The sequence below is a fragment of the Protopterus annectens genome, chromosome 6.part0 (assembly GCF_019279795.1).
Source record: "Protopterus annectens isolate FY-2018-M chromosome 6.part0, PAN1.0, whole genome shotgun sequence".
Taxonomy (NCBI): Eukaryota; Metazoa; Chordata; order Ceratodontiformes; family Protopteridae; genus Protopterus; species Protopterus annectens.
This window is the reverse complement of record NC_056737.1, coordinates 381266481-381279391: the sequence shown is the minus strand read 5'-3', so window position 1 is coordinate 381279391 and position 12911 is coordinate 381266481. Positions and strand designations below refer to the sequence as shown.

Here is a 12911-nt window from a genome sequence, read left to right as displayed (position 1 = left end):
AAATTTATTTTACAGTGTGGGTACTGTTTGGATAATTTTGCTGCATCCTTACCTGCAGAGCAAAACTCATTTGTGAATAAAATAGTTTCCAATTTGACTCAGGTTTCGAAGCATGCCTTGGTGTGCTTGAATGTGTAGATACAGTCTTGAAAAATGCTGCATCTTATGTTATATTAAGATGGTATGCTTGGTTACATAGTCTTTCTTCAGTGATTTAAAAGCCAAATTTTTGAATGCATCTTTTAAGTTCTGAATTGGCATTTGGCCCCTGTGTTACACAGATACTCAGACAGTGGGATGTTAGAGGCAAATTAATGTATGGGGTATCTAGGATGTTTTATGTACCCAAGTTCTCCCCAAACAAATCATATTCCTTAAAGGTGCAAAACAAACAAAAATCCCAGCCAAACAAAAGTCAGGGGTCCAAAAGGAAATGGAAGGAGGATAATTCTTCAAAATCAAAGTTGAGGGGGTTCCTTTCTGGAAAAAGAATCAACCCCCTACAAAGGAATGACTATGTAGAATCACAGAGCAGTTGTAACCCACCTCTTGCTATTCTTTCTCTTCTTCCTTCCCCCAGGCACTGTCTCTCAGTCCTGCAGCTGATGGGTTCTGAGAATAATTCTGAGAGGGTTCACTTGGCTGTGGATAGAAAATCCTCTCCCTTTCACAGGAATTCCTCCACACCCACCAGTCCAGAGTAATATCCTCCAGTGCTCCATCATATGGTAGAAGCAGGGATCATAAAACCAGTGCCTATGATACACAAAGGCAAAGGATTTTACTCCAGAATCGTTTTCGTACAAAAAAGGAACACTCCTAGAGACCCATCTTATAGTTGTCCTTTCTAAACACCATTGTAAAAGTTGCAAAATTAAAAGTGCTTACCTTACTAATGTTGCTTCTAGACCACTGTTTCATGGTGACTCTAGAGCTCAAGGATGCTTATCATCATAGTCTTATTTTCCCCAATTTTAGGAAATGTTTGAGATTTGCTGTTGTCTGGCTTAATGATCAGTTTTCTACATGACTCTTTGGGCTATCTACTGCACCTCGAGTGTTTACAAAGTGTCTGGCCTCAGTGATTGCCTTTTGCAGAACCCCAGGCATCTACATTTTTCCCTATTTAGATAACTTGCTGTACTTCTGTATCCAGGTGCTTGGAGTCCTTAGATAAGGACACATCTCTTCTTTCCTATCGGGTTGTAAGATGACAAATTCTGACTTGCTTTTAGACATGGTCTCAGCAAGACAGTTTCTCAAAATTGTAGGCCTTATGGCATCAGTGATCCTCTTGATACCACTAACCAGACTATATGAGAAAACATCAGTGGTGCTTAAAGAATTGTTGGACCCAGCACCTTCACCCTTAGATTTCCAGGAACCATTACTGTGATTTGGAAACATTAACTGTAGTGGTGGAGGGCTCAACACTGACTCAAAGATTCCCTTTCTTCCCTCATACCCCAGTCCAGTCTGTCCAGATGTACTCAGATATTCAGATATTGAGTGGGGATCACTGTCCTTGGGAGTTCAAGTGCAAGGCTTGTGCGTTCTCCAGAATGTGCCAAGTCACATAAATGCAAAAAAGATGTTAGTAGTGATTCATGGCTTAATAGTTCTTCACCACTTATGGACTCCAAGTGCTCTCTTAGTGATCACAGACAATGCTACCGTGATACAGTATCTAAACAAGCAAGGGGGTACAAGGCCATACCTTCTTTGTCAGTTGGCAGTGATGGTCTGGGAGCTGGCTCTACAGCATTCTGTGACTCTTCAGGCATCATGCTTTCTGCCAGAGCAAGACACAGTAGCAGACAGATCCTGGACAGACTCTCACAAGCAGAATCTCCATGTAGAGGACTTCCAGAACTTTATCCAGATGTGGGGAACACCTCAAGTAGATCTGTTAGCCTCTTTCAAAACAAACAACTTAAAACATTCTGTTCATGACATCCTTGCAGCCATGTTTAAAAGGCAGATGTGGTATCATTCCCATGGTCAGGAATGTTCATGTATGCATTTCCTCCTTTCCAATGATTTCTAAGATACTTTTAAAAGTTCAGAAAGAATCACAAAACTTCATCTTGTTTTACCCTGTTTTTGACCCAGGCAAATTTGGTTCTTCCTTCTGATGTAATTGACCAAGAGCAATTACCACAACCTTCCTCACAGACTATATCTGCTCACACAGCATTAGGGGAGATAGTATACCCCAGCTTAGAGCAATTGCAACTGGCATCCTGGATGATTCTGTTTTGATACCTTTTAGGCACTTGTTCCATGAGAATGTGCAGCAGGAATTTAAGGAGGTAAAAAAACCTGCAACTAGAACATTTTATGTTTACAAGTGGATGAGTTTTCCTAGGTGGTGCCAAGCCAGTAAAATAAAAAAAGAGGTCTCAAAAGGGTTTCAACCCCTCCGGTTGTGAAAGATGTATTATATGCTTCTGTGAAGGTGCATCTTGCAGCCATCTCAGCCTGTCTGTTCATCAGCCCCCTTCTCTTTCATCTCTTTTTCTGGTCAAACAGTTTATGAAAGGAGTATTGCATGTGAGACCCCCTCAAAGGCAAATTCCTCCATCCTAGGATCTCAGATTTGTTCTTGAAAAATTGATCTTACCTCCTTTTGAACCTGCCTGTAAGGCTGATTTGCAGTCCATTACTTGGAAGACTGTTTTAATTATTGCTCTGACATCTGTAAGGTGAGTCTTTGAGCTGCAAGCAGTCATGTGGGCCAACCTTACTTGATTTTTCACAAGGACGGGATTGTATTACACACTGATCAATCCATCATTCATGCCTAAAGTTGTGTCTGAATGTTCCTTGAATCAGGATGTCACTCTTCCAATGTTCTATCATAATCTAAAATTCAAGGGAGAAAAGATTCTACATACCTTAGATGTGCATAGGCAGCTCAGATACTATCTTGACAGAATAAAGCATTTTAGGAATGCTGAACTGCTGATCTGATGACATCAGCTCCATCCGGCTTCAACCTGTGGCTTTGAATCTGACTCAGATCTGACATCGGCCATTTCCCAAGTCTTCAACCCATTTGGTTCTGCTTTCCTTACCCACAACTTTCTGCTTCTCACCCTAATCCTCATATGTAGTTAGCAGCTCTATCTTGGCACTGCTCAACGTTTCCTGTGCTGGTACCTAGAGAAGTGTGCTTTTAGTGAGATTTTTGCTATCCCCTACCCTGTTTCCATTGTTTGGTTACTGTTGTCTGTTTTTAGGTAGCTACATAGTTAGGTAAGTATGTTTGTTATCTTAGTCGTCTATTTTCCATTTTTCCACCTTTTCGGCCTACTCAGTTGTTTTTTCCCTAGTCTAGTTAGTTTATTGTCTGTGTTAGTTTTTAGATCTTGTAACTTTTTGCCTGAGTTTTTGTCTCTGATAAGAGCTTCAAAAAGTGCATGCCGTGCAGGCAGAAGTTGCCTTCATAGGTTGCGTTTTTGAACTGTAGAGCTAAGTTGATCTTCAAAGGACTTATCCCCTCTGGTTCTCTCTCTTATGTTCCTTCGGTTGCTTCTCCCTTGGTTCCAAAGCGTAGGTCTGAGAAGATCCGATAGTGGGACTCCAGACCTTCCAAAATGGAATAGAAGAGATTCTCTTTTTATTCTGTTCTGGTCCTTCCTCCTTGGGCTCACTGGACCAGAAGGTCCCAAAACTTTTGGGTCTCAGCTGTCCCACTGCAGATATTGGCCCCAACCTCTCAGAGCCGATCTCCATTGGTGCCAAAAACCAGTAAGGCTATAGTTCCAAGTCCCTTTCTAATCAAAGGGGCCCCTTCCAGTAGACTAGCCTCCTCCTTTTCACCTTCCATCCCACTAGAATGGTTGCTGGAGTCTTCCCTTTCCTGCCCCGGTTCCAAGCTTTTCCAGCTCGGATCTGTCATACTGGGCTGTCTTCATCTAAAAGACCTACTAAGCCGGCATTTAAACATGTGATTAAGTTTGTGTTGGCATATAAGACTATGGATTTAGAGTGGTTAGTTTGAAGTTTTACTCAATGTAGTAAGATGAAAGCGCTTACTTAACGTGGTCATATGGCAGCGTCCATAGGGTTGATTCCTTTAGCCAGACATCATCTGAGGGCTCTGCAGTGGACTCTGGCTCCAGTGGACTTCCCAGTATGGTTAACGAAGGTGTGTCATGACGAAATTCATTGGTGGGTACAGTCTCCTTTAGTAATCAGTGGGAGACCATTCATTCTTCCATCTGCCTCGGTCACGGTCACCACAGACACCTCCCTCCTGGGACCTGGCCGTCTGTAGAGGCCCACATTCACATTAATGTTCTGGAGATGACAGCAGTCCTCTTTGTGTTGTGGCCTTTCAGGATACCCTTTCCAGAGGTGTGATTTTGATGCAGGCAAACAATATGAGTGTTGTGTGGTATCTCAACAAGCAGGGAGAACACATTCATATCCTCTTTGCCAGGAGGCCACTAGGGTTTGCCATTAGGTGATCTCTTCTCAGTAGTTTTTTTGTGGTAATGCACTTGTGGGGAAATCAAACATTCTGGAAAACAGCCTCAACAGGAGTATTCTGTTGCCTCACGACTGGTCTTTAAATCCGAAGGGTATAGCTCAGATTTTTCAGCATTGAGGCAGTCCATGTTGCAACCTATTTGCCTCCTTGTCCAACGACAGGTGCAGCAGCTATTATTCCCTAGTTCCCCCTCTGGGACAGTCACCAAGGGACACACTGTGGTTTGCTTGGCCCCCCCTCCCAGGGCTTCTTTATACTTATCCTCCATTTCCTCTGATGGTAAAGTTTCTTTAGAAAGCAGCCTACTGCAGAGCTACTGTGATCCTCATAACCCCCTTTCAGCCTTGTCAGGTGTGGTTTCCTTTCTTTTGGCCCCTTCTGAAGTACAGTCCTTGGGTACTGGATCCTGTACCGAATCTCATCCCTCATCCAACAGGTCTGGATCCTCCCAACCTTCAGTCCCTTAAGTTAACTGCATGGTTCCTCCAGTTCCCCTTGATAGCCAGAAATCCCAAGCTTTTGCAGGCTGTTCAAATATTGTCATCATCTCCAGAGTAGTCTACTAGGAAAGTGTATTTCAGTAAATGGTGAAGGTTCTTTATGTGGGCAGAAACTCTGGGACTTGATCCTTCTCCACCCCTTTGGAGTCTGTTTTAAATTTTCTACTGAGTTGTTTCCAGTTTTTTAAGATTTAAGTGCAATTGGTGGCTATTTCTAATTTTCATGTTGGCAGGGATAATGTGCCTTTGACTTCCCTGAAGATTTCCAAGGTGTTTCTCAAGTTTACTTTTTTATGTCCCCCAATTTGGGATCTGGTTCCTCCCTGGGATTTGCCTTTTGTTTTGCAGGTCCTTACGGGCCCTCAATTTGAACCTTCAGGTATTTCTGACTTGAAGCTCTTGTGTCAAAAAAACTTTGTTTTTGGTGCTGGTTACTTCTGCAAGGAGGGTTTCGGAGTTGTAAGCTCTTGATTCTTCACTTACTTATTTGGCATTCCATAAAAACCGGGTTTCTATTCATATAAATCCTTTTTTTCTGCCAAAGATAGCTTCCAAGAAGAACCTCAACAGTTTTATTCATCTTCCTGTGTTTTTCCCAATTTCTCCAATAAAGGGGAATACCTTTTGCATTGGTTGGATGTGCATAGGCAGTTGAGATTTTATTTGGATCGTACAAAAAGCTTTCAGAAAATCTAGCCAGTTATTTGTTTCCTTTTCAAAATCCAGGCTAAATTCACCTGTATCTAAAGTGAGTATATCCAAGTGACTGTCAGATTGTATTTTGTTTGCATATTCTTTAAAAGGCAAGACCTGTCCACACATGCCTAAGGGTCATTCGACAAGGGCTATGGCTACTTCTTCTTTTCTAGAGAATCAATGGATGATGTTTGTGCCGCTGCTACTTGGCTGGATCACCACAATTTTATATCGCATTATAAGCTGGACATACAATGTAAGGCGCAGTGGTGCAGCAGTTAGCGTTGTCTCATAGCAAGAGGTTCTCCGGTTTGATTATCAGCTGGGTGCCTTCTGTGCGGAGTCTGCATGTCCACCCTGTGTTCGTGTGGGTTTTCTCCGGGTGCTCTGGTTTCCTCCCATGTCACAAAGACATGCATCTGGGGCGTTTCTTCCCAGAACTCCACTGAAAATTGGCTCGTTCCAAGTCGGACTTTCCAAGTTCTTCTTCTTCTTTTCCCAGTTAACAATTGTTAAATTAAATAAATAAATGTAGATCCAGGGCTTCCTTTGGCTCCAATGTGTTGTGGAATATCCTTCATTAATTCCTGCCAAAGAATTTTTCATGGCTGCAGACTCAGTCCCACAGGTTGAAGCCACATGGAGCAGACAACATCAAAAGTTATGTACTTACAATAGATCCGTATTGTCTGTGTCCGTCTGGTTCAACCTTCCCCCTCTCCTGCCCCTGCCTATTTGTTGGCATGGCAAACCTTCCCTTCTGTAATGACTGAACAATGGAGGCCATTTGTTCATTACCTCTGGAGTCCTGAGTCCTCTTTGATTTAGCAAATGTTTTTGTTTATATATTTATATATATACAAATGCATATAAGTATGTGTGTGTGTGTATATATATATATATATATATATATATATATATATATATATATATATATATATATACACACACACACACACACACACACACACACACACACACACACACACACACACACACACACACACACACACACACACACACACACAAACAGTGGTCATCATGGGGCAAATGCGATCTGAGGATTAGGGTGAGGAGCGGGGAGTTGTGGTTAAGGGAGGCAGTGCCAAGCGGGTTGAAGACTTTAGATTTGGCTAGTGTTGTGTCAGAGTCAGATCCAAAGACCACATGTTGAATCGGATAGAGAGAGAGAGAGAGAGCACAGATATATCATCATGGCAAGTACATAACTTTAGTTTTGTCTCTTTTATGAGGGCTAAGAAAGATCAAGATGTCTCTAAGCAAACCATTACATGATGGTTATCCTCTGCTATTGTTTTCTTTTACTCTCACCATGTTGCATCTCTTCCAGGCAAGGTTAAGGTTCACTCGACTAAGGTCTTATCCTCTTTTATGGCATTTTAGAAAAAATATAGACTCCAGAAGCATACTAGAGGCAGCAACCTGGTTCTGTTTATACCTTTACAAAGAACTAGAAACTGGATTCCTTTTCAAGGTCTTAGATCCTTATCCTTTCACCTCCCAAGTGGGGTAAGATTTGGGAATCTTCCCAAAGTGTCACTGATACAGTGGGAATGATGAACATAGTACAGCTGCGCAAATCTTACTTGCATGTAGTAGTAGATGTTTGAATTCCTCACTGCTTCAGGGGCAGCACTCACTCACCATCCCCCAGCTTGTGCATAGTTGAGGTGGGTTTGAAGTTCTTTGCTTCAGTTATTGGATTGTTTTTACATGCTAGTTGATTCTGGATTCTGGTACTTTCCTTTTCTTCTTTGTGGAAGTGAAAAAGCATGAACACTCAAGACCTCCATCTCAGGATATGCCCAGCCAGTCAGCTGTCACAGGAAGAGAGAGGAAGGGGAGTCTAAAGAGCTTTTAAAAGCTGGCCAGTACCAGATAACTCAAAATGCCACTGACAGTGAGGAATTTGAACATCCACTGTTACAGATAAAGTAAGACTTGTTGTGCAACTGTACTTTTCACTAGATAAGGCAACTTGTTTTTCCATTGCAAACATTCATTCATTGTCCTGATTAACTGCTTAATCTACTCCAGGGTCAGAAAGATCCACAGCTTATCCTAGCACAAACTGGACACAAGGTAAAAGAAATAATTTAGAATGGTAATCTGACGCATAGCAGGTAATGCAGACACCCACACATACATACACACATACCCCTGGTGAGCTTGGAGATCCACCAGTAATCCTGTGGTGTATAGAAAATGAGAGGAAACCAGGTCACCAAGCAAAAATCCATATGGATACAGGCAGTTTGTAGACTGCACAGAAGGCATCCCAGCCAAGAACAGAAAAAAAAAAAAACAATTGATGTTAAGTCAGCATTGCTACCCTGTAAAGAGGTGGCAGTTTGCTGTGGTCAATTTCAAGATTGAGCAGGATTGATATCCCTAAGAATAGAATGGCATTCTTAGGTGCATTTTATACCTGATTGTCCAAGAATAATTCCAAAACTAAAAACTCTCAAAAATCTCAAAAGGAGATATAAAGAGACAGTCTTTTAGTTATAGGCATGCACATTCATTTCACAGTGACAGTCTGGCATGTTACTGTATACCAGGTGTCTCAAACTAAACTAACTACTGTTACTGTACGAGGGCTAGCAAATTCTGGCAAGGGCCATGATCTCAAAGACAAAAAGAAGTGCAGGCTGTGTATCTAAAAAAATAGTGTAGCTGCTTCCCTCATCTATAATTTTTAAGTTTGAGAGACATAATTTTGAGATCCCCAATGTATATTCTGTTTCTGTTGGACTGGGTAAATAACTTCTCTTCTGGGTGAGGAATACAGAATGTGTTAAGAATGTAGTATTTTCAGTGAATTCTTATTACATCAGAGTAAAAAAAAAAATCTATATACATTGTATTTTTTTCACTGTAGGCATGTATTTACATAACTTGTTTCAGTGAAAGAGATAGTGTGGTGCCGTTAAAAGGATCACTGAGCTGCACTGGGATCCCTAAAGAGTAGGATTTCAGTCTTAGGTGTATTTTGTTACCTTAGTGTCCCGCTACTGTATGTTGATATTTTTATTAGGAACTGTTTAAAGGTGGCTGACCAAAATTCATTTGCTGGGGTGAGTAATGTGATGCAATCAAATTCAACTGTAAGCTAAATGCAGTGTGTCAGTCTTGGATACATTTTGTACCTTAGTATCCTGTTATTTTCTCCATTGGTAAATACTGGGCTTGCTGCCTTTGCAGGCCATTTTAAGCCGACCCAGTTATTTATTTATTATTTATTTATTTTTATTTCCAGTTTGATTACCGGGGAAGTCCACTGGGCCAGAACGTACCCATTTTCAGTGGAGACCCGGGGAGAAAAGCTCCAAAAGCAAAGCAAATGCAATCTAAGTTACATAGTGTAAAAGATAGTAATAAAATATATACATTTGGAATTACATTACATTGAATACAGTTAATAAAAAAAGCAAATACACGCAGTATACTTCAAAAAACAGCCCTCGTACAGTTTCCCACAAACATGAGAATCAAATCCTGTACTTTGTGTCTGTGATGTAAACACCTTAACCATTATGTCAACCCCCAACCATTATGACAACTCCAGGAGTTAAAAAAAAAAAACTCAAAGATATACCGACTTATTGATTTTTTATATTATAGGTACCAGATATCCAAGTTTACATACATTTCATTGTTACCTTCGGGCATGTTGCATTGCACTCTAGTTCCATTAGTTGCAATTATATGATTTCTTTTTAGGGTGAGAAAATCAGCAAATACCCAAAATATAACTAAAAGTAAGTCGTATGTACAACACTATTAAAAATTCTTTACATTTTTCTTCAAGAGAGATAATATAATAATAAATAATTTCATAATGTATGCATTTGTTGACATGCACTTAAATTATTTGCTCTCTCTTACTTCCTTTGCTGTATGCATGTTTCTTTTTAAAGTACTTCAGGCTGCAAAGTATTATGATGCTAACAGTGAAAACTTTATAAGCTTTATGGCCTGGGTCTTGGCTGAAAAGTGTCAGCCCACCTAGCTGGCTAACAAGTATAAAGTAAGTACATGCCAGGGATACTCTGTCACATTGGATTTATGCTTAACTCCTTCCCCCTGTTTAGACTTGTTGTATTGAGGCACATTATGTGACTGTAAAGTGTGTATGTTACGCCTTTTATCTGAAATACAAGGTAAGTGCATTTTGCAGTTGAGAGCTGTGACAAAACTTTTGTCGGGAAATTTACTGTAGAATTTCAAACAGTTTTTCTGGATTTCACCAGCAGATCTGTATTGTCATTTGAGAGATCTACTCTTTTGGCATTTGGTTTATAACATTTATATTTGAGATTTTTTAAGACTCACAAACTATGAATATCTGAATCATATTACTGCTTTCTTATGAATACAGATGTAAAAAAATACTGTTTTATCAGAAAGGTGCTATTTTATGTCATTTAAATATTATAGCCAAATATACATTTTACTTATTCTCAAAGATGTGTACATATTTGAAAGTACGCTGTCTGCTAGGCATTTCAGTAGTTGCTTCATGCAGTGTAATTTGCAAATGTCTTATCAGAAAAATTATAGAAATATTATGAAATCTTAGAAATACATTTATAGGTATGTTCATATTCAGGGCAGAAAGACCATTACAAATTGGCAAACTGCAACATTTACAAACAGTTTAAAATAGAAGCTCACTTCAAAGTAACAAAGAAGAAAAGGTATGAAACAAATACATTGTTTTTTTAAACTTTAGACTATAGACTATATACACATATATATATATATATATATATATATATATATATATATATATATATATATATATATATTAGACTATATACATATATATATATATATATATATATATATATATCGGTTTATGTAATTTGATCTGAATACCTCTTTCATTGAATCACCAATCACTGAAAATATTAATTGAAACCACATTTTATTGAAAACAAGTATGGGATCACATTTCATAAAAAAAAAAATCATGTACAACAGATGTACCTCCATAAGTTTTTTTTCACTTCCTAGGTGAGGCACTTCGTCCCCACACCCCCATGCTTAAATCTACTAGCTTCACAGTTGCACAACCGCGGAGAAAAGAAAAAACATCTCACACAGTGAGTCATTGCCAGTGCACAAACACAAATGGCTAGAGATGGAAGTACAGTATGAGTGGGCATTAGCAAAGTACAAATCCCATTATCATTCCTGAAAATGTTACTAGACTTTGTCAAACCATTTTGGAGAGTTAGTAATTTATATACAAGAGTAAAAATAGCCAAAACAGCTGTTTTGGGATAGTTGTCTTTAAAATGGACAGTAGGAAATGGATTAAATTTGCTGTCTAGTTTCCTTTACCGTGTATTTTTAGGATGTGGTCTTTTTACTGTAGTATGGTAGTTAACCATTTGAAACTAACCTTATTTATATTTATATTAATGTAAAATGATTACACAGTTTTAACCATGAGTTTTTCTTTGCATTTTAGGTCAGTATTTAAATCTTGACAAGGATCATAATGGAATGTTAAGTAAAGCCGAATTGTCTCACTATGGAACTGGAACCCTCACAAATGTATTTTTGGACAGAGTCTTCCAGGAGTGTCTCACCTATGATGGGGAAATGGTAAAGGACGTCTTTATATTCTTACTGTGTAAATCATTAATGAATTTAGGCTTAGTTCTGAAGAATCTTCGCTAGGCTGTATTGTTGTGGCTTTGATGGTTCTTACAGTTCCTTTGCAGACATTAAAAAATATAAATGCATGCTGTAGCCATAAGAAGTAACTGTGGTAAGACATCCTTTCTCATACTGGACTTTAACAGAGTATTTTATAAGGTGTTTTATTTATGTATGCTTGTATATTGTTTAACTGTAAATGGGCTGATGCAAGTAGAGCAGTTTCAGTCATAACTCAACCCAGAAGGCATTTACAAAGCAGATGTGATAGACATATTCCAGTAGTGATCTGCTGTGTACAAGGAGCTGATCAGGAGAGGTGACTGTCTGAATAGGTTCTTATGAAAGATGTACAAATGCATTGTTTAAACAACATGTTAAGGACAAGACATTCTTGAGGATAGTCTGTTCAGGGCACACTTATATTTGATAGTTTAGCTTTCCCCTATTGAGTAGGCATAGCCATTCAAAGGAACATGGGAGGTTACTAGATTAATGGCCGTAGAGCCTTTTTAAGCCTAGCAATTCACGCCCAGTTTTCCCAATTATCAGTGCCTGTGGACTATAATGACTTTGGTATATGCTTGTGCTTTAGGACATCTACAAGCTTTACTCTGTCCATAAGGGCCACAGGCAATAAGCCAGGGGTAATTTGCAATTTTCCATCCATTGGTCCAAACTGAGTTTGAATAGGCTTAGGGAAGAGCTCTGTTTCACTTGAATGAGGAGTCTGTACCAGAGAAGGGGTAATCTCTTAAGACACATACCTGTCCCTCCAACATGTTTTATTTATGTCACAGGCGAGGTTTAGATCCTTAAATCAGATAATTCTAGTGCTGTTTGCTTTGTGAATTTGTAGCGGATCCATAAGGGCTGTATCAGAGAATGTCTTGTAGGTTGTGCATCAAATAGCCTCTCAGTAGTCTGTAGGAGACCGAGTACAGGCACAGGGTTTTGAGGTGGTCTGTGTAGGACACATTATTTGCACCCTATTTTCTTTAAGTGAGGTCTGTGGCTACTCCATCTGTTGCAAATACCTGGTCAGGTACATGCTGAAGGGCGCATTGTACTTGATTACTGCTCTAGTGAGGCCTGAGTACAGTGCAACTATGATCTCCTTAGATCTGGATGCCATGCCCTTACTTATAAGTTGCGCCATGTAGAAAGATTTTCTCACTCCATAGACACATGGTAGTCAAAGTTTAAGTTACTGCCAGCCTGAGTTCCCAAGTCCTTTACTTCTGGGTCTGCTCTTAGGGGAACGTTATCATTGTAATTTGCAGGAGTGGTAATTTTTGTATTGAGTTTTAGGCCATGGTTCTGGCACCAAGTATTTGTCTGTGAGATACCCTTCTGGAGGATATCTGCATATTTGGGAGATTCAGTGATTGCACCCCGCTTGCAGTTGGCAGCAAATCTGGTCAGCCAAAGGCCTTCTTCATTTGCCTTGAGTTCAGAGAAGTATATTCCAAACAGGAGAGATCCCAGTACTGAGCCCTGTGGGGCACCACTAGTAATAAGCCTCT

General features: G+C 39.7%; 1 protein-coding gene across 2 annotated transcripts in view; it reads left to right on the top strand.

Annotated features, from left to right (window-relative positions):
• PPP2R3C (protein phosphatase 2 regulatory subunit B''gamma) overlaps positions 1-12911 on the top strand; it is a 912006-nt gene that overhangs the window by 717970 nt on the left and 181125 nt on the right. For both annotated transcript variants that reach the window (XM_044074122.1, XM_044074123.1), the window contains one exon: positions 11195-11331. In XM_044074122.1, the coding sequence (XP_043930057.1) occupies positions 11195-11331 (137 nt within the window). The remainder of the gene's footprint in view (positions 1-11194; positions 11332-12911) is intronic.